We start from the raw sequence: 27,300 nt of genomic DNA on the forward strand, positions 1-27,300 counted from the left end.
CTACAATGGCAGTATGCACTGACCAGAGTCTTTTATTATAAAGTGAGAAGTGAGAGTTCCAAGGTCTGACCTATTCCATGATGGGTCCATCTGGGCTTTCTCAGGCCCTGGATGAGGAAGGGGTAGTGCCAAGTGGGGCCCAGGGACATCATTCAACCAATATTCAGACAGAGCTGTATCCCAACCCTACAGCTAATGGGAGGCGCGCGCAAATCAACACCAGAGATTTAAACCCTGGACCCAGTTCCTAGGGCCTGTGAGCCTACTTTCAGACTGGAAATGGTCCAGTTCTTAGTGGCCAGGTCTCTGACTGTCCCCTTTGTGGACCTTGCCCTACCTAGAGGGTCCAAGGACGTGGAAGAGAGGAGTGACGGAGCAGGCCCTGTGCCCTGTCTACACCAAGGCTGGGCCCCAGGTTCAGTCTGGAGAAAGGGATAGGGCAGGGAAGAGTGGAGTGGTGGTGAAGGAAGGCAGCAGTAGCCAACTGCTGTGGGGCGCAGTCGATTCTTGGTGGGTGTAGCCAGATCCCGCGTCAGGTGGCAGGGTGCGCAGCCAGATGGCGCTCCAGCAGCGCTCTGTGCGAGAAGACCTTGCCACAGGCGGGGCAGGGAGCGCGCTCCGGCCGGTGTGTGCGCATGTGCACATTGAGGGAGCTCTTCTGTGTGAAGCGCTTGGCGCAAACTGCACACTGGAAGGCGCGCACGCCAGTGTGTGTGACCATATGCTTGAGCAGGTAGTCGCGCAGCGAGAAGGATCGCCAGCACACTGCGCACTGGTGTGGCTTCTCACCTGGGGACAAGGAGGGCAGTACATATGCGTCAGACCACTCAGCTCTCCCGGCACCTGTTATGGCAGGGGCTCTGGTCCTCTCCCCTCCCTAAGTAGCCATTACCCCCCAGGATTAAGAGCCTGTCAGGGAAACTTCCCAATTCTGGAGTCCTGCTCCACAGGGAGCCCCTCTCCTGGACCCACACCTTCATCCAAGGGTGCCATTGTCTGGCAGGTATGCCCCAGCAGGGAACCCTGCCCTGGAATATCCACTTGTGTCTGGACTCCCCACTGGGAACTCCCCGGACTTTCAGGACCTTCCTCCCTAACACTGGGCCTATATAGGTAGAGCCTTCTGAACTCTCTGACTGCCAATCACTATTCTTTTTTCCTTTTATTTTTTTTTTAATTTTATTTTGTGGATTGAGTCCAGGTGCACTGTACGGCTGAGCTACATCTCCAGCTCTTTTTTTCTTGGGGTGGGGGGGTACCAGGGATTGAACTCAGGGACCCTAGGCCACTGAGCCACATCCCCAGCCCTATTTTGAATTTTATTTAGAGACAGGGTCTCACTGAGTTGCTTAGTGCCTCACCATTGCTGAGACTGTCTTTGAACTGGAGATCTTCCTGTTTCAGCCTCCCCAGCCATGAGAATTACAGATGTGCACCACGGTGCCCGGCTAACCTTTTTAATGTATTTGAGATAGTGCCTCACTAAGTGGCACAGACTAGCCTTGTAATTCTCCTGCCTCAGCCTCCTGAGTTGCTGAGATTAAAGAGGTGTGCCACTGCACCCCGCTTTGCCAGTTACTATTTTAAGGACAGTCTAGTAAGGCCCAGCATGCCTACACAAGGAGAGATCAGGACACATCTGCCCCTTCCTGCTGGAATCCCCAGTCAGAATCCTGACTGTTGCCACTACACTGTCCCCAGGGTGAGAGGCTGCACTCATCACCCTGGACTGCAGGGGAGGCAGACGGTTAGGCTCTCCAGTCATCATGCATTGACCAAGGGACTGCAGGGCAGCGCCTGCTGGGGTAGGGTGAGGGTGACTGTCTCCAGACCAACCAGGCTTGGGCACTTGGCTTAGGTCATACATGTCTTGCAAGGTTGTCACTACCTTGGAGTCCTGGCAGCATTCTGCATGCCCATCACCCAGCTCCCTTGTGTCGGGCAGGATAGCAACCAGATGGAGATTTTGATCTGTGACATCTATGTCACTCCCCAACTGAGACAACACCGACGGCTTTCCCACACCTCAAAGTCAAATCCCAAGTTCTGGCCCCTGAAGAGCCTCTGGATTCAGTCCCACTGTAATGGTTTTGGTTTTCCTGACAATGGTCAGCTCTGCCGGCTGGCCAGCTTCTGCTTTTCATACTCCTGTCCCAACCCAGTCCCCGAGAAACAACCTTACCCAGGACCTACCCACCACCACCACAGGCCACCTTCCTGCTCTACTGCTCCCTGGCCCTGGGGAGACACCTTCCTGGCCAAGATCAGAAGGAAGTTCCCCATGGTCTTTGAGGCCTGGTTCCCCTCGGGGCCTGTGCGGTTCACATACTGTGGCCATGTCTTCTCCTAAAACTCCAGCCCACAGGGCTACTCCTCAGCCTTCACTCAGCTGCCCCTCTGCCAGCTTCCCCCACTCTTCCTAGGTCAGGGAACACACCTGACTGTACCTCAAGCCCCAACCACCTAGTGAACAGCTGGAGAGATGTGGGAGACTACCTGGAGCTCTACCCCCATACCCCAATTCCTGCTCCATCTCTCCTGCCCCCCTCCAGGCCCCACCACAAACTTTTCAAAGGCCTGGATTTATAGGTGTGCACCCTAATCCAGGCTCAGGATTCCCCATCCCCCAAAACAGGAGGGGAAGACACAGGCAAGAGTACCTATTACTCATGAGACTCCCCCCCCACATGCCTCATATTTGGAGGGTTCAATTTCCAGCCCCCCTGGAGTAACACAAAAGCAATAAAACCACATCAGTGCCCAACTGCCCCTAGGGCTTGAATCTCCAGTGACCAGGGGGCTGAGAAAGGTGGTCCTCCCGGATCCCCTTGGCTCACCAGAATGGATGAACATATGCTTGGTGTAGTTTTTCCGAGAGCTGAACGTCTTACGGCAGTGACTACACTCGTAGGCAGGCTGCTCTGCTCCGGGAACACGAACAGGGGGACCTGAAGGGGCACTGGCAGGCACCACAGGCGGGGCCAGGGCTTCCCCAAGCTGAGTGCTGGGGGCGGCCTCAGGCTGGAGTGCAGGGTAGAAGGTAGATGTGGGTGCAGGAGCTGGCCCTGATGGTGCAGGAGGGGTTGGCTGGGGTGGCCCTGGCGTGCCCAGGTGAAAGGGGAAAAGTGCTACAGGCATTCCTGAGGTTTTCACGCCAGGCACCCGGGGTCCTGCCAGGGAGCAGTCAGGTGGAGCAGGGGTCTCAGCAGGACAGCCTTCTGTGGCAGTGCCACCCTCCTCGTGCCAAGCAGATACATAGCTTTCTGGAAACACGTCCTCGGCCACCACAGCCCCGCGAAGGAAATCTCTGCCTGCACTGCCATAGTCAGTGAGGCCAGCAGAGGCAGGTGGGTCCTCTCGAGCGCTGTCCGCAGCAGCAGTGAGGAAGCCAGTTGCACAGTCAGGGAAAGAAGGGGGCGCCTGGCCCTCACCTGGGCCACCACCGTCACCATCCTCGCCGTCGGTTTCGCCATCGGTGTCCTCCTCATCCTCACCTCTATCCTCGGGAACTGGAAGTACTGGGTCTGCATCAGGACCCTCTATCTTGGCTGGGAGTGCAGGTAGCTGAAGACGTGCAGGCTGGCGTTGCTTGCGGCTATGTGCTACACCAGGGTGCCCCAGGGGTCGTGCAGCCAACAAGTGACGCAGGCGGTGGCGCAGCTGTGCAGGTGCCAGCGGTGGGGGCACAGGTGCTGGCAGGGGGGCTGGTGCAGGGGTTCCTGGGGCACGAGCACGTGCGATAATCTGTGTGCACTCATCTATTACTGTCTGGATGCGAAGCACGGATGCAGCTGTGAGCACCTGCAGAGCCTCACCCTGTGCCACCACAAGGGAGCCGCTATAGAGGAACTCAACCAGCTGGCGCACAGTCTGTGCAGGCACCACTGGTGGTACGCGGATCTCCGAGTGGCCAAGCAGCAGCTTGTCCTGAAAGAAGGGGGAGCCTGCAGCCAGCACGCAGCGGTGTGCTCGCAAGGAAGCCTCACGGATGCGCACAGTTACATCACAGAAGTGCCCACCAAGCCTCTGTCCATTGAGGGTCTCAAGCAGTGATCGAGAAAAGTTCTGCAGGTGGATATGGTGCACTGCCTCCGCAGCCGCCATCTACATAGGACAAAAGAACCAGGAGAGGAGGTCAGCCCAGGACTCTCCTCTCCCAGTGTTCAGGGCAGGGCCAAGGGTGCACTGCACTCTAGACCTTGCCCACCCCATAGCTCCCCAGCAGCCCCTCACAGTCCTGGTTCACAACACACAGGACTCAGCCACCTCAAGTCTTCTTCTGCAATGCCCTCTGCCTCCACAGCCCCCAACATCCCTCTGGAAAAGGGTTAGGCATATCAGTTCCCAGGTGCTCCCCCATCCCTGAAGGTGCAGGGTTTACCTCCTCCTCTTCTTGGCCCACTCCACCCCAATTAAAATATCCTTAAGTAGCCAGGTGCGGCGGTGCATACCTGTAATCCCAGCCACTGGGGAGGCTGAGGTAGGAAGACCTCAAATTCAAAGCCGCCTCGGCAACTTAGCAAGGCCCTAAGCAACTCAAGGAGATCCCATATCTACATAAAATATGAAAAGGGCTGGGGATGTGGGTCAGTGGTTAAGTGCCCCTGGGTTCAACCCCCAGTTCTAAATATATATATCTCCATCCTTAAGTAGCCTCCCTCTGAATGTGTAGCTCTGTGTAGAGGAGCTAGAAACCCCCATTTAGGACCAGCTGCCCTGCCTCACTTAGCAGATCCTCATACAGAAACACTAGCCGTGTTCATTCAGCTAGTTGTGGCCCCCACTCTGCCTGTTTTTCTTTTTTTGATCTTCCCTTTCCTACTTCTCAATCTTACTGCAGCTAATTTCCTGTGCTGACCCAGGAATGCTGCACCAGAATGGGGTTACATTAACTGGAATATGCAGGTCTTCACAGGTGGCACATCTGCCTCCTGGTCAGATCCATCTGGAGTATGCCTGGTCACATAGGAGTGAAGGTAGAAAGCTGGTCAACAGCTAGGCAGGTGCCCCAGGGTGTGTGACATAGAGAGGCGTTATATATGGACCTTGTGACTGAATGGGTAAGGGTGAAGCACCAGCAGGCCACAGCCGGTGTGAAGCCATGTAAGGAGCATGGCTGAGCAATCCTCATGCTTCTTGTGAACTGTGACCCTATGATCCAGGCACTGCCCAGCCTCAGTCACCAGAAGGGGGGGTACCCCCAGGGGATTCTGAGAAATTGCTACTTCACCCATCAAGGAGGTGTCCAGAGGGCCTGTTTTTCTGTCTATGGAATGGGATAGTTTACTCTGGTCATCTTACACCCAGAATGTACAGATTTCTGGTCTAAGAGGGAGAATCGACAAACCCTGAGACTGTCTACTCTCCACCAACTTGTCTCTCCAGGGTCACCACCCCGGAGTGGAGCCCCACTTAATCCTGCCCCTGTACCCTAAAGATCGGTTGGGGGTCTCAGTCTCAACTCTTCCCTCCCCATCTGCAAAAACCATCTTCCAGCAAGACCCCCAGCCACTAGGCACCAGTCACCGATGAAGTAACATTGCTGGTTCCCTCCACATCCTCCACCTCCAGGTTTATTCCCCAACACATCAGCCAGAGGGAGCCCGTACGGACCTAACAGACCAGGGCCCTTCTGATCTCAGAACCCTCCATGGCCTTGCATTAATTCCTCAGAGCCAAGCCTTTGCATCCACAAAGGCTCGTCTCCGCCAGCCGCACCGTTCTTCAGGGTATCGGAAAGGAGGGCGGGGCACAAATCTGAGCACCAACCCGCGAGGCCTGAACCCTCTTTTTCCAGCCCGCCCCGCCCTGCTCCCCGAAGGGCTGATTCCCCAGCCCAGAGGCAGCGGGGCGCTCCTGGGTTCCTCCCCACAAAGGCCCACCCTCCTGGGACTGGCGTCGCACACTCGTAGCCAGTCTTGGCCCACGCGCTGGACTCCAGGAGCCCGGTCCCGCACCGGGCACCACTGCTGGCGCCCGACCGTGCGCGCTGAGCCGCCTCTCCGACCCGCGGCGACCGCACGCGCTGCGGCCCCCGCCACCCAGGTCCCCCGCCGCACCCTGGCCTGCGAGGAGCTCCGGTCCTGCAGCGCCCCCTCGCGTTCGCAGCGTGCGCTCCGAGCCCAGCCAGGGGCCCCTCCCCTAGCACGTCCCGGCCTCCTGCCGACCCTGCGGCAGGGGGATGCCCGCCCGACCCCACCTCCGACTCCTGGCCCTGCAGTGGCCGCCTCCTGCTCACCAACTCCCAGGCCGCACTTCCGGGCCAGAACGCCGGCGGAACCCCAGGCCGCGGCCGTGGCGGTGCAGGCGGAGCGCTAGGCCGCAGCACGTTTCCTGAGTTTTCGTGGCTATCTGCCGCCGCCGCCAGGCCGCACTTCCGGCTCTCGTCAGAGATGGAAATAAACAAACCAACCGAACATCGCTGGAGCCGGGGCGGCTGCGACGCGAGGGATCTGGGACCCGGGCACGCTTCCGGCGTCGCCCTGGTGACGGGTGGGGGCGGGGCCAGAACTGTCACTCAGCTGCACCGGGAAACCGGAGGTGGGGCCTAGCTCTGCGGTGCAGCCTGTAACCCCAGCCACGTGGGACTGCAAGTTCGAAGCCAGTTGGGCAGTTTAGTGAAACCCTAGCTCAAAATAAAAGTAAAAAGGTGGGGGATGCCACTCGGTGGAACCACGCCCTCCACACTGCACAGCAGGCATGCAAACCCCAGAGACAACAACAAGTCTGGGCCTGGTCTCATTGTTCAGACTCTGCACCCTCCAATTTGGCCTGCCCCCCCCACACACACACACTGGACACTGCACAGCAGGCATGCAAACCCCAGAGACAACAACAGGTCTAGGCCTGGCTCATTGTTCAGACTCTGCACCCTCCAATTGGCCTGTCCCCCCCCCCCCACACACACACACACTGGACACTGCACAGCAGGCATGCAAACCCCAGAGACAACCACAGGTCTAGGCCTGGCTCATTGTTCAGACTCTGCACCCTCCAATTGGCCTGTCCCCACACACACACACACTGGACACTGCACAGCAGGCATGCAAACCCCAGAGACAACAACAAGTCTGGGCCTGGTCTCATTGTTCAGACTCTGCACCCTCCAATTTGGCCTGCCCCCCACACACACACACACTGGACACTGCACAGCAGGCATGCAAACCCCAGAGACAACAACAGGTCTAGGCCTGGCTCATTGTTCAGACTCTGCACCCTCCAATTGGCCTGTCCCCCCCCACACACACACACACTGGACACTGCACAGCAGGCATGCAAACCCCAGAGACAACCACAGGTCTAGGCCTGGTCTCATTGTTCAGACTCTGCACCCTCCAATTGGCCTGTCCCCCCCACACACACACTGGACACTGCACAGCAGGCATGCAAACCCCAGAGACAACCACAGGTCTAGGCCTGGCTCATTGTTCAGACTCTGCACCCTCCAATTGGCCTGTCCCCACACACACACACACTGGACACTGCACAGCAGGCATGCAAACCCCAGAGACAACAACAGGTCTGGGCCTGGTCTCATTGTTCAGACTCTGCACCCTCCAATTGGCCTGTCCCCCACACACACACACACACTGGACACTGCACAGCAGGCATGCAAACCCCAGAGACAACAACAGGTCTGGGCCTGGTCTCATTGTTCAGACTCTGCACCCTCCAATTGGCCTGTCCCCCCCACACACACACTGGACACTGCACAGCAGGCATGCAAACCCCAGAGACAACAACAGGTCTAGGCCTGGTCTCATTGTTCAGACTCTGCACCCTCCAATTGGCCTGTCCCCCCACACACACACACTGGATCTGTTCCTATTACTTTGAAAACCCCTCTCATCTCAGGTCATTCCTCTTCATCCTCTGGTCCCTTGCTGGAGCCCACCTGGAGGTGGGCTCAAGTCATTTTCTCCATCTGTAGCACCCTTTCACACAGCTTAGATGTCCTCAGCGTCCTCCCTGACTTCGAACCAACCCGCATCTTTTGTCCAGGGGGTTTGCCAGGGTGAAAGATCATCTATGTCTTTCAACTTGGTGCCTTCTGCTCTAACACAGGAACAGGCAGATGCTTCACCGTTCCCTGGCTTTCACTTAGCTTGACCCTGCAGGATTCTCCACGATTTTGTACCTAAATACCCAGAAACTGTAACAGTGATCATATTATCTGAGTAATTACACTGCATGGTGAGAGGGGCTGTGTAGTTGTAATTAAGGTTATTAATCAGCTGATCTTAAAATAGAGGCTGAACCTTAATTATTTAGGTAGTTCCCAGGTACTTTCCGGGGTTCTGAAAGTCAAAAGAGAAAGAGCCTTTGAAGGTAAAGACTGCCAGATGACGGAACGCAAGACTGGAAGTCTGAGAAGAGCCCTGGACAACAGCCAGCAGGAAAACAAAGCCCCCAGTCCCGCAGCAGCATGGAACTGGATTCTGCCAACATCTGAATGAGCTGGAGTAAGCAGATTCTTCCCCAGAGCCTCCAAGTAAGAGCCCCCTGGCCAACACCTCAGTTGCAGCTTGTGAGACCCAGAGCAGACAACCTGTGGTATGGTGAACTGAAAAAAGACAATGCTTTCAGCCACTGAGTTTGTGGTCCTATGTTACAGTAGCAGTAGAAAATAAGTACCCTCGGGAGACCCAGGGCCTCCACACAGGAAGAATCTGTTTGTTCTCCTGTCTGATGAACACAAACCCACCCTTCACCTCCCTCTTATCAAATGCTTCATTTCTGCCTTTCCAACAGTCATCAGGCACCTCACAGAGGAGCTGTCACTACTCCATCCTACAAGCACTGGGCCTTGGGGTCAAAGTGAGAGGCTTGACTGGAGGAGGCCCAGCTGAGTTTGGGAAGGGCAACTTCAAGGGTGGTGGAAGGAAGGTAGTTCTCCCCTGGGCAAGGCAGGTCGAGGAACTATGGGCTGAGTTGCAGAATGGTAGTGTGGAGAAGGCAGGTCCCACCAGCATGTAAAAGGGACTACAGGGAAGACAAAGGACCTACCTAGGCAGCAAACTCAGAAGGTCTGCCCAATCGACTCAAGGTAAGGAGGAGAAAACCCAAGTAGCTTCAGCCAAGGTCTCAGCCCTGAAGGAAGAGGTCTGATGATTGAGAAAGATGTGAAGATGGAGGACCTGGCCCAGGAGGTCAGGAGAGGTCTGGATGGGAAGAACCAAACACTGACCACTCTCAGGCAGTCAAGGGCACCCAAGAACTGTGGCCTCCAGGGTCACAAGCCTGAAGCAGATATTTATTTTGCTTCTTTTTCCCAAGACCTTATTGTAGTGGTTGTACTTTCTTGCTTTGCACTAGATACTGGAAATTGAATTGGGGTGCTCAACCACTAAGCCACATCCCCAGTCCTTTTTTTATTTTTATGAGACAGGGTCTCACTAATTTTCTGAGGCTGGCCTCAAACTTGTGATCCTCCTGCCTCAGTCTCCCTAGGATTACAGACATGTGCCACTGAGCCCAGCTCATGTGAGTGTTCTGAGGAATGAATGAGTGCAGTAGACGACACCAGTTTAAGGAAACAGGGAAGAGCTATGTGGCCTGTAAATATTGAAAATCTGAGGCCAGGCCCAAGATGGGAGAAGTAGGTACCAAACAGATCTGAAAGGAGCAGAAGAAATTGAGCTCCAGTGTGACTGGGCTCCCTGAGCTGATGTTAGACCAGGACACAAGAAAAGACCAGTGACTCCAATTAAAATCAAATTAAAGCAAGCTTATTATTTCGACTGGCCGGGTTGCCTCTCCCACCCCAAACCGCGGGAAACAAGACAGCAACAGCAGCTTTCCTGCAGCTCAGCTTTATAGCCCAGAAAGTTACACAAAGCGGGGTTACAGATAACAGAACTCTGACAAGCATCACACTAATGGTAGTTTACATTTTTTGCTGGCTCCAACATCAGAATTTATGAAGACCATTAGAGCCTCAGAGAGGGTCGTTGTCTGGCCAGGGAAGGCCAATATTTATGAGGTGTCACTAAAGTTTCAGAGAGGGCTGCTCTCTGGTCAGAGAGCCAGGCAGGGGTGAGTTCAAGGCCCGGGCAGGCATTCCAAGCAGGTTCAGAATTTGCAGTAATTTACAGTAAAGCCAAAATTATCTTTTCATGGCTTTGTGGCAAGATGGCTCCCAATTTTTAAGAAAAGATCAGGTTGGGGCTGGGGATGTGGCTCAAGTGGTAGCACGCTCGTCTGGCATGCATGCCGCCCGGGTTCGATCCTCAGCACCACATACAAACAAAGATGTTGTGTCTGCCAAAAACTAAAAAAAATAAACATTAAAAAATTCTCTCTTTCTCTCTCCTCTCTCTTTAAAAAAAAGAAAAGATCAGAGTTGGGTCTATCACTGACTGAGGCATGGATCAGTGGACAAAGGCATCCTCCAGGGCCCCTTAGCTGTGTCTGTTCACAGCCTCTCTCCATCCTGCGTCACTACCAGGCGAGCTCATCATCCAGAGTCACCCTCTCTGGCTATTACTGTCTAGAAGAAAAAACTAATACCCAAGTCCCATTCTGTGAGCCTGGTTTGTGCCAGATGTGGGATGCAGGTCCCAGGATTCAGGATTCATGGAGCATGCTAATCATGCTCCATGGAAACTCCTCCCCATAAGAGGCAGATGGGGGTAGATTCTGAAAGGGGACTCTGGCAAGGCAAGTAGCAGCAGAGGAGGGTTGAGCCACAGAGGAAATAAATGGGAACCTCAAGACTTGAGTTGACATTCCCTACGGGCCTCCTAATAATGTAGTTTGGAGTCCCAGGAGAGTTCTGTGGAGGTGGTAGAAGCAATGGGTGGGACTAGGCTTGGTGCCTGTAGCATTTACCAGAAAAGTAAAGGCATCCAGAGATTAAGAGTCTACTGATGGGCTGGGGATGTGGCTCAAGCGGTAGCGCGCTCGCCTGACATGCATGCGGCCCGGGTTCAATCCTCAGCACCACATACCAACAAAGATGTTATGTCCGCCGAGAACTAAACAATAAACATTAAAAATTCTCTCTCTCTCTCTCTCTCTCTCCTCTCTCACTCTCTCTTAAAAAAAAAAAAAAAAAAGAGTCTACTGAGAGGGGTGGAGGCAAAGAAGGTCTGAAAGTTAGAAAAGGTTTAAAGAGCTTTCATATGTAAAAGAGCAACTCAGGAAGGACCTTCACTGGATGCCCAGGGGCTAGGAATTCCCTGCCCCTAGGATGTGGGCCTCAAGCCTTCACACCCTTAGATGCTACCTTTGCTCTACCTTTGCTCTTTCAGTTCAAGTGAATAATTCAACCATCCTTGGTGAAATTTACCCTGTGGTGTAACCTCACCACCCTCCATTTCCATCCTTCTGGTGGGCTCCCTTGACCCATTTACTGTGAGTCGCTGTCCCAATTCCTGTTCCCCACTAATATGACTTCACTACCACTTTGCACATTGTGGGCAGTTCACATCAATCACACAATACAGTCTTGGTCCCTGCCCTTGCTGTCTCAGTATTTTCCTCTGGGCTCCTGGGCCACCTAGGTGTTGTTAATCTTGTCAGCTTACACTATTCCATTCAGGAGCATCTGGTCTGAGAAGTGGTTCACTACCAAGGTGAGCAACTGAGCAGCCACAACCAGCACAGGAGGAAGAGCCACCTGTACCACACCTGACCTCAGTCACTCCCTCTCTGCCCATTGTGTTGAAGGTGGTGGTTAAGTCTCTTCTTTTAACCAAAAAACATCTATAATAAACAAGGATTGGTTCCTAGAGGCCCGTCTCCAGGAACTTCCTCACTACTTAGCATACCTGGTACACATGCCCATGGACCCTGACAGGTAGGGGGCTTTGGCCCTGCCAGGCCTTCTCCCAGGCTGCTCAGGCCCTTGCCTCTGGTGGACCCTCAGGCCCTGGTGGACCCACAGGCCTTGTCCCAGCTTTTTTCCTCCCTCCCCTCCCTTCCCCTCCTCCTCCCTTCCCCCTCCCCCTCCCCCTCCCTTCCCCCTCCTCCTCCTCCTCCTGTTATTCTTTTTTTTTTTTTAAGGAGAGAGAGAGAGAGAGAGAGAGAATTTTTTTTTTAATATTTATTTCTTAGTTCTCAGCAGACACAACATTTTTGTTGGTATGTGGTGCTGAGGATCGAACCAGGGCCGAAGGCATGCCAGGCGAGCGCGCTACCGCTTGAGCCACATCCCCAGCCCCTCCTGTTATTCTTGTTGCTGTGCTAGGGATTTAATCAAGTTGCATCCTGACCACCAAGCTACATCCTCAGGCCTTGATTTTTTTTTTTTTAAAGAGAGAGGGAGAGAGATAGAGAGAGATAAAGAGATAGAGAGAGAGAAAGAGAGAGAGAGAGAGAGAGAGAATTTTAATATTTATTTTTGCTCTCTCTCTTCCCCCCTCCTCTCTCTCTTCCCCCCTCCTCTCCTCTCTCTCCTCCTCTCTCCCTCTCCCTCTCTCTCCCTCTCCCTCTCCCTCTCCCTTCACCCCCTTATCTTCTGCGACTGGCCTCTATGTCCTGCTAATAAAATCTCCTCCGACACGTAAAGGATTGTTTCGGCTTGTTGAGTTTATGGAGCTTTTCCCGTCGTTCCTACATATATGGGCTGGAGAAGCCATAGAATGTTGTAGGCAGAGCTTAATGGGCAATTCTGGTGGGAGCTCAGAAGACCAGAATGCTGTTAGAAATGTGGTCAGTAAAGACTGTACTCATGAGTTTTCAGAGGGGAATGGGGACTCTATTGGGAATCAGACTAGAGAATATTCATGTGACATTCCAGCAAAGAAGTTGTCTACATTTTGCCCATGTCCTGACACTTTCTGTGAAGGTGAATTTAAAGGCAATGGACTAATAATCTGGTGGAAGAAATTTCAAGGAAGCACAGCATTCAGGCCTGGGTGTTGCTGGCAGACTTTAGCTAGGTCTACAGTGAGAATTGGAAGCAGAGAGATTTGAAAAACTTTGTTGGTCAAAGAATCCCAGGTAAAATTGGGGCCAAGGAATTTACTGTAAAGAGGGTCATCAATAAAGAGAAGTTAAGTACTTTGCTGAGACAAAGGAAAGATACCCTGAGGGCATCTCAGGAGTCAGCAAAACCACACCCATTGCAGGCTTAAGGGTGTAGAAATGAAAACTTGTTTGAGAGACCTTGGACCTATGCTTGCATAGGGTGGCCTAGAAAGAAGTTTCCCCAGGATTCACTTCACTGTGTTTGTCCAGGCATTCAGAGGTCACTGCAGTAATGGTCTAAGGGGGCCAGGCTACAGTTTGAGCTGGCTTCAGACCTCAGCATCATTCACAGGGTGCTAGTTCTGCATGGATGCAGGACGCTGGAATTAAGGGGTGATGGAAGTTTACACGAAATTTCAGAGAAAGGCCTGGGAGGCCAGGGAAAGTGCAGCAGCTTAGAATCCAGCCCCTGAAAGATCAATGCAGAGGCTCTGAGAAGGAAGCCAAAGATGCACTGCAGACACTCTGGATTAAGAGATGCCAACAACATGGAACATCTGCTGGGGGAAGAGGCTGGCTGTGGACAGAGCCAGCTTAAGAGAAAGGCCATTTGGACTGCAACTGGCAAGACCACAGGGTGGAGCTGCACAAGCCCTTTGAAGATCAGATTTTGCCCTTATGCGCACTGAATACAGAACTTGGAGCTACAGGACTTGTTTACCTAGCTGGATTTTGGTCTTGTGTTGGACCCATCACTTTTTTCTATGCCCCCATTTCTTCCTTTTGGAATAGGGATGCTTACTTTGTGCCAATATATATTAGATATATGCAACTTGCCTTTGATCTTTACAGGGGCTCATAATCAAAAGTTTGCCTTGAAATCAAAACTACCCTAAGATACCACCTCACTCCAGTAAGATTGGCAGCCATTAGGAAGTCAAACAACAATAAGTGCTGGAGAGGATGCGGGGAAAAGGGCACTCTTGTTCATTGCTGGTGGGACTGCAAATTGGTGCAGCCAATTTGGAAAGCAGTATGGAGATTTCTTGGAAAGCTGGGAATGGAACCACCATTTGACCCAGCTATTCCCCTTCTCGGTCTATTCCCTAAAGACCTAATAAGAGCATGTTACAGAGACACTGCTACAACGATGTTCATAGCAGCACAATTCACTATAGCAAGATTATGGAATCAGCCTAGATGCCCTTCAATAGATGAATGGATAAAAAAAATGTGGCATTTATACACAATGGAGTATTACTCTGCATTAAGGAACGACAAAATCATAGAATTTGGAGGGAAATGGATGGCATTAGAGCAGATTATGCTAAGTGAAGCTAGTCAATCGTTAAAAAACAAATACCAAATGACCCCTTTGATATAAGGGGAGTAAACAAGGACAGGGTAAGGACGAAGAGCTTGAGAAGAAGATTTACATTAAACAGGGATGAGAAAAGGGGAGGGGAGGGGAGGGGAGGGGAGGGGGGATAGTAGAGAATAGGACAGACAGCAGAATACATCAGACACTAGAAAGGCAATATGTCAATCAATGGAAGGGTAACTGATGTGAAATAGCAATCTGTATACGGGGTAAAGTTGGGAGTTCATAACCCACTTGAATCAAACTGTGAAAGATGATGTATTAAGAACTGTGTAATGTTTTGAACGACCAACAATAAAAAAAAAAAAAAATAAAAAAATAAAAAAAAAAAAAAAAAAAGTTTGCCTTGAGCCTCAGATGAGACTTTGGACTTGGACTTTTGGGCAAAACTGGAGCTGTTAAGACTATGGGGACTCTTGAAAATGGACACATGCATTTTGCATTATGAAATGGACATGAGTTTTGGGGACCCAGAGGTGGAATGTTGTGGTTTGGATGAGCTATCCCCCAAACTGTATGTTAATACAGGAGTTGAAATGATTAGGTTATAAGAACTATAACATAATCTGTGGGTTAATTCATTTGATGGATTACTAATTTGAAAGTACTTCTTTACTGGGTGACTTCAGTTACTGTGGTGTGGCTAGAGGAGGTAGGTTACTAGGGATGTGGTTTGAGGATTATACATTTTTGTCCCTGGCTCCTCCCTCTCTCTCTGTTTCCTGGTCACCCTGGTCCTTGAGCTGAGGAATTTTCCTCCGCCATGCCCTTCTGCTGTGATGTTCTACTTTACCCTAAGCCCAGAGCAATGGAGCCTGCTGACTATGGTCTGAACCTCTTAAATCATAAGCCAAAATAAACTTTTCCTCCTCTTAAAAAAATATATATATTCATTTTTTAGTTCTCGGCGGACACAACATCTTTGTTGGTATGTGGTGCTGAGGATCAAACCTGGGCCGCATGCATGCCAGGCGAGCGCGCTACTGCTTGAGCCACATCCCCAGCCCCTCCCTGGGCTTTGATTATTTTTTCAGTACTGGGTATTAAACCCAGCACCTTGTGCATGCCAGGCAAGTACTCTATCATTGAATCACATCCTCCACCTTTTTATTTTTATTTTGAGACAGGGTCTCACTGATTTGCTCAGGTTTTCCTTGAACTTGTGATCCTCCTGCTTTAGCCTCCAGAGTGGCTGGGGGGAAAGTAACCATTTTATTTTTATTTATTTATTTACTTTACTTATTTATTTTGGTACAAGGAATTGAACCCCGGGATGCTTAACCACTAAGCCACATCCCCAGCCTTGTTTATATTTTAGAGACAGGATCTGCTGAGTTCCTTAGGGCCTCGCTGAGTTGCAGAGGCTGGCTTTGAACTCACAATCCTCCTGCTAGGATTACCCAAACTGCTAGGATTATAATCCTGTACCATCGTGCCCAGCTGCAAGGATTCATAAATTTAAATTGAATGTCATTATGAGTAGTGGGATAAAATTCCAGCTGTCCTGCTTGGGACATGAATTGTTCCTTAGTCTGACATTTAGCAATGTACACATCCTGCCCCTTAGTTATCCATAGCTATCTTGGTTATCACTGTGCTTGTGTTCACATAATTTTGTTTTGTGTAAAAATTGCCCCAAAGCTCAAGATTAGTGATGCTGGTGCTGGCCTGTCATCCCAGTAGCTTGGGAGGCTAAGGCAGGAGGACCACAAGTTTGAGGCCAGCCTTAGCAACTTAGTGGGGTCCTAAGCAACTTAACTTAAAAAAGTCTAAAATATAAACAAAAATACAGACTGGGGTTGTGGCTTGGTGTTAGAGTTCTTGCCTAGAATGTGTGAGGCACTGGATTCAATCCTCAGTACCACATTAAAATAATATATAAAATAAAATAAAGGAATTGTGTCCATCTATAACTAAAATAAATAAATAAAAATAAATTAAAAATAAAGAGCTGAGGATGTGGCTCAGTGTTTAAATGCCCCTGAGTTCAATCCTCAATACCAAAAAAAAAGTATTAATGCTGACAATTTTATTACAGAATATTATTATAATTGTTATTTTTGGGGGGGCTGGGGATGTGGCTCAGGTAGGGCACTTGCCTGGCAGGCACGGGGTGCTGGATTCGATCCTCAGCACCACATAAAAAAAAAAATAAATAAAATAAAGATGTTGTGTCCACCGAAAACTAAAAAATAAATATTAAAAAAATTCTCTCTCTCTCTCTCTCAAAAAAAGTATAATTGTTCTTTTTTATTAATTTCTGCCCAATGGATAAATTAAATTTTATGATAGGTATGTACATCTGAGTATGCTCTGCCTGCTCAGGTACCCAAGGCAGCCATATTAATACCAGGAGCCTCCTGTGTAAACATAAGTAGATAATTCAGGCATGCCCTGGGGGATTTGGCTTGAGAAATTATGTTTTTCATATTTTAGCATCTAATTTCAGGATGCATTCTTCTATAAGCAAGAGCTGGGGCCATGTGTTCCCCTGAAATAGAGTTCCCTTCGGAAAGGCAAGCTTGATGCCAAGTTCTCAGAATGAGGAGTAGCTAAAAGGCAGCATCATATGGTAGCAGATGGGTATATGTTTCAGACTCTTTCTCTCTGTTTTGCAGTGCTGGGGCTCAAACACATGGCCCTGAACATGCTAGACAAAAGCTCTACCACTGAGCCATATCCCCAGCCCTTTTTGTTTTTTATTTTGAGACAGAGTCTCACTAAATTGCCTAGACTCTCCTTGAACTTGCAGTTTTCCTGCTTCAGCCTCCAAGAACCTGAGATTACAGGTGTGCCCATGGCTCCCAGCTTGGGCACAATTCTTTCTGATGTGAAGTTGTATCCTCAAATTTCGCTTCTGTGTCCTTTTAACATATCCCTACCATTTTGAGGCATGTCTTAACTTTATTTCGTATCAAGGTATTTCAGATTCGCCTCAGACATTGCCTGGAATCCTCGAATATGTCTTCTCTCCCAGGTGCCCTGCTTCCTCTCTGCAGGGGAAAGTAGGAAACTCAGTGTCTGCTGTCCCTTTCTATCCTTGCCCTTCATGGAAGACATAGCTTCTTTGGGAAGGCAGTAGACAGAAGAGGTGAAGACACCCCATAGGTCCAGGAGTGGGTTGGATTCATACAGGCTAAGGCGCTCTGATGGACCACTTTTCCTCTCTAGAATTGGGTTTCCCATTTGTGATACAGCAATTGCACTAAACTGAAAATGACTCTAATTCCTGAAACCTTTAAGTGTTACTTTATTAGAAATAATGGTCTTTGTAATAATGATTAAGTATCTTGAAAAGGGGACATCATCAGAATTATTTGGTGGGCCCTAAATGTAAATTGACATGCATTCTTATAATAGAGAGGCTGTGGAAATATAGACTCACATTTCTAGAAGTGAAATCTAAAATCAAGGTGGTGGCAAGGTAGGTTTGATTTTGAGGATTCTTCTTGCATATTGCAGTGGGAGGTGAGAGCTCTCAGATCTTTTTTTTTTTTTTTTTTTTTTTTTTTTTTTTTTTTTAGAGAGAGAGAGAGGGAGGAGAGAAACAATTTTTTAATATTTAGTTTTTAGTTCTCGGCAGACACAACATCTTTGTTTGTATGTGGTGCTGAGGATCGAACCCAAGCTGCACGCATGCCAGGTGAGTGCACTACCGCTTGAGCCACATCCCCAGCCCTCAGATCTTCTTCTTATAAAGACATTAATCTCATCATGAGGCCCCCACCCACTTGACTTTATCTAACCCAATTATTACAAATACTATCACATTAGGAATTAGGGCTTTACCATATGAATGACTGGGGACATAATTTAGTCCATACCACTGACACGCAGAAGAAGATGCATTTGGAGTCAGAACCCAGATTTGAAGATGGTGGTATTAAAGATCAGAGTGAAGCAATCACAAGCCCAGGAATGCCTAAAGCTACCAGAAGCTGCAAGAGGCAGAGATAATCTTCTTTTGGCTTCCAGAAGTGTGAGAGACCAATTTTTTGTTTCAAGCTATCAAGTTTGTGGTAGTATTAGAGAAGCCACAAGAGATTCCAAAGAGTAAATGAAAAGAGCCAGTGCTTTCTCCAACGACCTACAGGGACAATAATCTTTTGTTTTCCACCTTACTCCCACCTATATATTACCAACATGAAACCTTGAAATGGCAATCAGATATGCCTCCCTCTGCTAAAACCTGCCAGCTCCTCATTACATCTTGAGAAATACTCAGTCAAAAACTGTGTATGGTACTGCACATAGTAACTGCATTTATATCAATACAAGCAGGAGGGAAACCCAAATGCAGTCAAAGGAAGTGCAGGCTGGGCCTGCTTGTATCCCTAGCTACTTGGGAGGCTGAAGCCAGAAGACTGCTTGAGCCCAGGAGTTCACGTCCAGGCTGGGCAACACATTAAGAGACAGTTTCAAAACAAAAATATTTTTTAAAATGTAAAGTGCAGGGTGTTTATATAATGAGACATGGGCCACATGGATGTGCATTTAGGGTAGAAGCCAGGCAGAGAAGTGAAAACCCCATGTGTGTTCATGAATGGGCACATTTTTCTAGGAGGTCAGGATGACAGCTATAGGGGAACCAAGGGCTCATGATAGCCAGTAATGTTTTTGATATCAAAGCTGGTTTTCTGGGGTACTCACTATATGTATTTCTACATATCATAAACCTCCATCAAAAGGTTAAACAATTGCCAGGCATGGTGGCCCATGCCTGGACTCCTAGCAATTCTTTATTTTTATTTTTCAATTAAAAAAATGTATTTTTATGTAGTTGTATATAGATAGAATGCATTTTTTTATTTATTTAAGAATTTTTTTAGGGGCTGGGGATGTGGCTCAAGCGGTAGCGCGCCCGCCTGGCATGCGTGCGGCCCGGGTTCGAACCTCAGCACCACATACCAACAAAGATGTTGTGTCCGCCGAGAACTAAAAAATAAATATTAAAAATTCTCTATCTCTCTCTCTCTCCCTCCTCTCTCACTCTCTCTTTAAAAAAAAAAAAAAGAATTTTTTTAGTTGTAGATGGACACAATATCTTTATTTTATTTATTTATGTATTTATGTGGTGCTGCGGATTGAACCGAACCCAGTGCCTCATGCATGCCAGGCAAGCGCTCAACCACTGAGCTACAACCCCAGCCCCTATTTTATTTATTTTTATGTGGTGCTAAGGATTGAACCCAGTGCCTCACATGTGCTAGGCAAGCGCTCTACCACTGAGCCACAGTCCCCCTGGAATTCTTAAGACTAAGGCTGGAGGATTGTAAGTTTAAGTCCAGCCTTGGCAACTTAACAAGACTCTCTCATAAAATAAGAAATAAAAAGGAGAGTTATGGCCAGGCCTGGTGGTGCAAGCCTGTATTTCTGGTGACTCAGGAGGCTGAGACAGAAGGATCATGAGTTTAAAGCCAACCTCAGCAGTTTAGCAAGGTCCTAAGCAACTGTAAGACCCGGAATTAAAAATGGCTGGGGATGTGGCTCAGGTGTTAAATGCCCTGAGTTCAATCCTTGGTGGTACCAAAAAAAAAAAAAAAAAAAAAAAAGGAAAAGGAAAAAAAACAAACCCAGGGATGTAGCTCACTAGTAGAGCACAAGGTTTTAGTCCCTAGTCCTGTGGCAGAAGATGAAGCCAAAGCAGCTGTGTGTGTGGTGGGGTTGGGGTAGGGGAGGTGTTCAAAAACACCAGTTCTTGTGGTCCCCTAGGAAGAATTCAACAGAGGTGCACAAAGTATAGACATGAATTTATTAGAAAAATGAGAAATGCGGATCAGGAACACTGCAGGGCACTGCACAGACAGCCTCTGAAGAGAATGGAGTGGTTTTTTTTTTTTTTTTTTTAAAGAGAGAGAGAGATGAGAGAGAGAGAGAGAGAGAGAGAGAGAGAGAGAGAGAGAGAGAGAGAGAGAGAGAGAGAATTTTTTAATATTTATTTTTTAGTTTTCGGTGGACACAACATCTTTGTTTGTATGTGGTGCTGAGGATCGAACCCGGGCCGCACCATGCCAGGCGAGCAAGCTACCACTTGAGCCACATCCCCAGCCCAAGGGTTTTGGTTTCTTACCTTAGTTTCTCATTCCCTCTTTAAGTGTGTTTTTTACCCTTTTTATTTTGTGAGGTACCAGGGATTGACCTCAGGGGCACTTGACAACTGAGCTACATCCTCAGACCTATTTTGTATTCATTTTAGAGACAAGGTTTCATGGAGTTACTTAGTGCCTCATCTGCTGACACTGATTCTCCTGCCTCAGCCTCCAGAGCCAGGGTGAGCCACCTGGCTTTTCTTACCCTTTGTATAGCCTTCAGCCAATTTCCTTGGTGAGGGTTCAGATGACCTGGTCACAATGTGAGGGTTGTGAGGATCTGATCACAAGGGGTTGGTGTTACATGACCTTGAAACAATCCTTTCCTTAAAGGCGAGGTTTGGCTCACCAATTTCCATTTTCCAGATGTTTGCCTTTTGTGATAAAGTTCCCTGTGATTCCCAGTCCTGTGACTTATGAACTCTCTTTGATATATATATATATATATATATATATATATATATATATATATATATATATATATATATATATATATATATGTTGTACTGCCCGTAAAACACAGTACAACATACATATATGTCCATCCCCTACCCCTAATCACCTGCTCAAGGTTAAACCATCTACCTACAGTAGGAAGAAAAAAATTAAATAAATAAAAGAAAGAAAAAGTCCATAGACTCAGGTTGGAGATATAGCTCAATGATAGAGTTTGTTTAGCATATGCCCTGGGTTGATCCCTGATACTACAAACAAAACAAAACAAAACAAGCCTAGAAACAAAATTAACTCTTCCAAAAAGAACCTAAAGAACCAGAAAACAACACTCTCCACCCCAAAGTCCAGCAGAGACAGAAAGCACAGTAGTATTTGCCAGGGGTTAATGAGAGAGTAGAATGGGGAGTAATTGCTGACAGGTATGGAATTTCCCCCCACTTTTCTTAAGTTGTACATGGACACAATATACCTTTATTTTTTTAAATTTATTTTTATGTGGTGCTGAGGCAAGTGCTCTCTACCCTAGCCCCTGGAGTTTCTCTCTGGAATGATGAAAATATTTTAAAACTGGATAGTTGGTGGTTGCACGATATTGTGAATGTATTTATTTTTTTTATTTTTGGTACTCAGAATTGAATCTATGGGTGCTTAACCATTGAGCTACATCCCAGCCCACCCTTCTTTCTTTCTTCCCTCCCTTCCTCCCTCCTTCCTTCCTTCCTTTCTTCAACAGAAGTCAGGGGCACTTAACCACTGAGCCACATTTCCAGCTCTTTTTATTTTTTATTTTGAGACAGGGTCTTGCTAAGTTGCTTATGACCTCACTAAATTGTTGAGGCTGGCCTTAAATTTGTGATCCTTCTGCCCCAACCCGAATTGCTGGGATTACATGGTTATGCTCCACCATGTGCTACCAGTGTATATTTTATTTATTTATTTTGGTACCAGAAATTGAACCTAGGGAGGGATTAACCCCTGAACCACATCCCCAGCTCTTCTTATTTTTTATTTTGAGACAGATCTCACTAAATTACTTAGGGACTGGCTGAACTGCTGAGACTGACTTTGAACTTGTGATTCTCTAGCTTCAGACTAGATGTAGACTTTAAAGTGAGCTGGGCATGGTGGCACATACCTGTATGGGAGGATCGCAAGTTCCAGGGCAGCTTCAACCGTGTTTCTCCTTTGCTACCAAAGCAATAACAGTGGTCTACTTTATGCTTTAAAATTGCAATCTGTTTATTTACTTATTTAGTAGTGCTGAGGATTTAACCCAGGGACTTGGGCTTGCAAGGCAAGCACTGTATCAACTGAGCTATATATCCCCAGCCCTGCTGGGGATAAATAGGTTTAAAAAACCTATTTTTTAAAAAAATAATTATTATTAAGTTGTAGTTACACAAAAATATATTTATTTTATTTATATGTGGTGCAGAGAATTGAACCTATAGCCTCACAGGTGCTAGGCAAGCTAGCTCTAAAACTGAGCCACAACCCCAGCCCCCCCCCCAAACTTACTTTTAAAGTGCACACATTTCTTTCTTTTCCTCCGTCCCTGCTCCTCCCTAATTACTCCCCACTCCCTAACCTCCGGGAAAATTACCTTTCTTTCCCAACCTAGGCAGAATTATCTGTCCTTGAGTACACACACCCATCACCGGAACAAAGTAATACAGACTTTGGGGATGGTACAGGAAGATCACAGAAACCAATACCTCCCAAATTAACAAGTGAATTAACAACTCTAGACTGAGAACCTCTTTAACACACACACACATACACGTTTCTCCTTTTCTAGCAAAGCAATAAACCATTTTCCTTTTACTCAAAACCATGTCCTTGTTATTGGATTGGCATCGGGAACAAGGATGGAGCGTTTGGCAACAAGAAGCTGTCTCAAAAAATAAAAGTACTCAATAACTCTGGGTTCAATCCCCAGCACCACAAACAAAACCAAATAGCACAAACAAAAAATACCAAACAAAAACACCCCAAACCAAAAATATCTAGAATAGTATTTGACTAAATACTTGGGGACCACCTTGGCCTAGTCAAACTGACATATACAATTCCCTTTCTAGGTATAAGCCCAGAGAGATGCCAGCAAGGGTATCCTGTCTGTGTAAGGCTGTATATCATAGTATCACAGGGAGCACAGGTGGAGAGTGGCTGCCTGGAGTCTTCACTGGGCAATGAGTCCACCAGAAAGGCCTGTGATGGAGCCTCCCTGATGGGTAGCAGTGGGTAGTCTAAGCCATGCCATTCAGAGGTTTCCATGCATCAATCCTGCCAGAGGACTCTCAGGAGTCCAGAAAGAAAGGATGAGGAAAAGGAGGCAGTAGGGACAGTATGGGCAATTAAGGAAGGAAAATGGCATAATAAAGTATAGGTGGGGGACTGGGGCTGTGGCTCAGTGGTAAGTGCCCTAAACAACTAAAAATATTGAAGAAAAATAAAGGTCTATTGACAACTAAAAAAATATTTTTTTAAAAACAGTACAAGCTGGGCGTGGCGGTGCATGCCTGTAATCCCTGCAGCTCAGGAGGCTGAGGCAGGAGGATCATGAGTTCAAAGTTAGCCTCGGCAAAAGTGAGGCACTAAGTAATTCAGTGAGACCCTGTCTCTAAATAAAATTCAAAATAAGGCTGGGGATGTGATTCAGTGGCTGAGTATAGCTTAGAGGTTCAATCCCTAGTATGAAAACAACACCAACACCAAAAACAAAACAAAACGAAAAAAAAGTGTGTGTGGGGGAACAGCAATAACAGCAATGAATTTTTTAAAAATGAAAAGAAAAAATATTCATAGGGGAATCTCTCGAAAAGGCAAATCCATAGTGAACAGTGAGTGTCAGTGACTGAGAGGAGAGGCTGTGAGTTTCCTAGGGTTCCCAAAACAAAATACTACAAACTGCGTTTTTAAAAACAACAAAAATTTATTCTCTCAGAGTTCCACAGGCCAGAAATCTGAATTATAGTTTTTGGTAGTGTTGGTTTCTTTGGGAATTTATGGGGGGAGATTGTGTCCCATGCCTGTCTGATGGTTTCTGAATACTCTTGGCCAACATTTCTTTGCCTCCAAACACATAATTCCAATCTCTGTCTGCTCCCCTTTTCACTACTGGATACTGAAGATTGAACCCAGGGGTGCTCTACCACTGAACCACATCCCCAGCTCTTTACTATTATTGTTATTTTTGTACTGAGGATTGAACCCATGGATATTTTTTTTTTAAAGAGAGAGTGAGAGAGGGGAGAGAGAGAGAGAATTTTTAATATTTATTTTTAGTTCTCGGCGGACACAACATCTTTGTTGGTATGTGGTGCTGAGGATCGAACCCGGGCCGCACGCATGCCAAGCGAGCGCGCTACTGCTTGAGCCACATCCCCAGCCCCCCATGGATATTTTTGATTGAGCTACATCCCCAGTCCTTTTTATTTTGACCCAGGCTTTCACTAAATTGCTGAGGCTAGCCTTGAACTTGCCATCCTCCTGTCTCATTCTCCCAAGTAGCTAGGATTACATGCCCAGGATTTTGCTTCTATCTTTTTACAAATGTTTTCCCTGTGTACACATATCTTCTTCTAAAGGTACCAGTCATATTAGATTAAGATTTACTCTATTCCAATTGGATTCAGTGGCATATGCTGGTAACCCAAGAGACTTGGGAGGCTGAGGCAGGAGGATCACAAATTCAAAGCCAGCCTCTGCAACACAGTGAGGCCCTATCTCTAAATAAAATATAAAAAGGGCTGGGGCTGGACTGGGGATGTGGCTCAGTGCTTAAGTGCCCCTGGGTTCAATTCCAGGTACAAATAAAAAAAATTTAGCCTACTTCAGTGTGACCTCATTGTTACTTAAAATCTGCAAAGGCCCTATTTCTAAATAACTTCATATTCACAAGTACTTCAAAATATCTTTTTGGAGATACAAATAAGCACAAGATAGGGGCATAGTGAGTTAAATTTTGTACCCCGCAAGAAGATACACCTGTAATATAAACTTTAGAAAGAGTCTTTGCAGATAAAATTCAACATACCAAGATTAGATCATTTTGGTTTATCCAGATAGGCCCGAAATCCATGATGAGCGTTCCTGTAAAAAACAGAGACACATTCAGTGATGCATGGGTTTGGGGTGATGCCTAAGGGTAGAAGGGAGAACCAGACACAGGTGTGGAGTTTAGGGAAGGAAGAGAGGTGAGGTGGCTATCCGTGGCCAGGTCTTCAACTGGGGTGGTGGGCAGTCATCAGCTGCTCTGGATGCAGTCTGAACAGCCCCTGCACATTGTTTCCCCCCCTTGAAGCCCTGTCTGCAAGGCCAGATTATTCCTGGTGGACCAAGGAGTGAGTCTTTTTAGAGGGTGAGCAAGGAGTACAGAGGGCAAGGGCTTGGTTCCCTGGGGAAAGAGCCAAGGCAAACTCCTGTCCTGTCATATACCTCTGGGCCTCTGGCTGTCCAGCTTTTCCCAGAGAAGACCTGAGGAAAGGTCTTGCCCTGGCCCTGTTTGGCCCATCCCTGGACTATTCTTGGGACTGCCTGCTCTCCCTTCCTCCAGTGCTGTCCTAGCACTTTCCAAAGCTTCATTTTCCTCATCTGGATAATACAGAGACAGCAGCCTGGTGCCTGGTGGTGAGGGGATGGTCCAAGGCCTGCTATTGATACTGCATGTCACCAGCTTGTGTGGTTGCCCCACACTGGAGATGAAGGTTCACACTGGGGACCTAGGAGATGGGAATGGGGGGCTCTGCCAGGGGAAGGCCTGTAAAGGGACAGCCAACATAGGGTGCCAGGGGCCCCAACCTCTCTCTAGGACCTGCTGGATGTACAGTCACCTCTCTGGGCAATTCCTACAGACCCCTCACTTCACTGCTTTTCACTTTACCAGTTGCTTATCCTAGTCTGCCTCAGAATCTTTGCATTTGTTTTTGCCTGAACTGTTCTTCCTGTGCAGATGTTTGGGGGCAGCTCCAGGGCTAGCCACTACCATCTTCCACTCTTTTTTGGGCTACAGGATCTCGCTGGTTTGCTCAGGCTGGCCTGGAACTTTGGATGCTCCTGCCTCAGCCGCCCAAGTGGCTGCTCTGCGACTGTCCAAGTCTCCAGCCAGGGTCCCTGCCGGGTCGTGGCGGCGGGGCAGCACTGGGGAGGGCACTGAGCGGCCCAGCAGGGCCAGAACAAAGGCAGGGGCGGGGACAAGCCCGCGGTCCCCGGCTTCGCCGCGATAAAGGCCACGTTGGCCTGGCGGCCAGCCCCGGAGACCTTGTCTCCAGCGCTCTGCAGAAAGCCGCAGACCATGGCGTTTCTTCCTGCGAGTTCCTGCAGGGTCCCCCTTCCTCGGGTCCCGCTGCTCCCCAGATAGCTTTAGTCGCAAGCTCGCGCCTTGACCCGGAATCTTCCCTGCCAGATCCTGCTCCCCTCTGTGGGATTGCTCTCCTCCAGACCCTTTTTTCTCCCAAGAAAGTAATCGACGCAGAACCTGCTTCTCTACCCACTCTATTTTTTTGGTACTAGGAAATGACCCAGGGGCGCTTAACCCCTCAGTCACATCCCCAGCCCTTTTTGCATTTTATTTAGAAATAGAGTCTCACTGAGTTGCTTAGGGCCTCCCTAAATTGCTGAGGCTGGCTTTTAACTCGGATCCTCCTGCCTCAGCCTCCAGAGCCGCTGGGATTACAGGACCACCGCACCGGGCCCTCTCCTCACTTTAGAGGTTTAGTTCGCCCACATGGGAAAAAAAGACATAGGGCTGGCTAAAACACAAGGAGTCTTTGGGGTTTGGGCAGAACTTTACGAACTGGCCTGCATATGACTTAGTGGATCTCTAGTTTCCAAAATTCAACAATACGGAGGTTACCATAGCCTCCACCTCGAGGCAGAACCTAGCCAAACGCCCCTCCACCTGCGCCACACCCACTGCATGTTGGGCCCGCCCCCTCTCCAGAAGCAGTGGGGACGTAGCGGCAGACGTCTCACCCCCAACCGAAGGGCGGGGATTGAGTGGAGGTATGCAATGCCCAAGCTCGAGAACGCAGCCCACCACCGCGCGTTCGGTGGGGACGTGGAGCTAGGCAGAAATCACGCTCCGCTAACGGTGCAGACGCCCAGCTCGCGAATTCAGTTGCGGCGGTGACGTCAAAGAAACCACGCCCCCTTCCAGGTCGTGCCGAAGTGGGGTTGGCCGTGGTGGGCCGACCCCGCTCGGGCGCGTGCGTACTCGCGGGCTTGCCCCCGGCGCCCGGCTTGAGCCCCGCCCCCGGGCGTTCGGCGCTCACCGCGCGTGCGCGTCGGCGTCGGCGCCAGTTATTTCTGTCCCGCCCCCAAACCGCGGCTCTTTCTGCGAGCGGGCGCGCGGTCGAGCGGTTGTTCGCGGAGCTTGTGGCGCGTGTCTCGGCGGTGGCTGAGGACGCTTGAGTGGCGCCGTTGTGAGGTGATCAGGCAGCAGCCGGCCCTGCCTCAGCA

At 48.9% G+C, this 27,300-nt stretch overlaps 1 protein-coding gene across 7 annotated transcripts; it reads right to left on the reverse strand.

The window, feature by feature from the left end:
• Window positions 1-14: 14 nt before the first annotated feature.
• Window positions 15-27,252, reverse strand: Zbtb45 (zinc finger and BTB domain containing 45). Of its 7 annotated transcripts, none has more exons than XM_040290848.2 (4): window positions 27,114-27,252; window positions 24,878-24,933; window positions 2,838-4,104; window positions 15-789 (listed from the first exon to the last, which is right to left on the reverse strand). In XM_040290848.2, the coding sequence occupies exons 2-4, from the start codon at window positions 24,920-24,922 to the stop codon at window positions 533-535; spliced, it is 1,569 nt and encodes a 522-aa protein (XP_040146782.2). In that variant the 5' UTR covers window positions 24,923-24,933; window positions 27,114-27,252; the 3' UTR covers window positions 15-532. The 7 variants fall into 7 exon arrangements, with proteins under 7 accessions (XP_040146782.2, XP_040146783.2, XP_077889102.1 ...); XM_040290849.2 differs by lacking the exon at window positions 27,114-27,252 and adding an exon at window positions 26,815-26,970; XM_078032976.1 differs by lacking the exons at window positions 24,878-24,933; window positions 27,114-27,252 and adding an exon at window positions 6,413-6,496.
• Between the last annotated feature and the right edge of the window lie 48 nt (window positions 27,253-27,300).

This window comes from Ictidomys tridecemlineatus, chromosome 15 (assembly GCF_052094955.1).
Source record: "Ictidomys tridecemlineatus isolate mIctTri1 chromosome 15, mIctTri1.hap1, whole genome shotgun sequence".
Lineage (NCBI taxonomy): Eukaryota > Metazoa > Chordata > Mammalia > Rodentia > Sciuridae > Ictidomys > Ictidomys tridecemlineatus.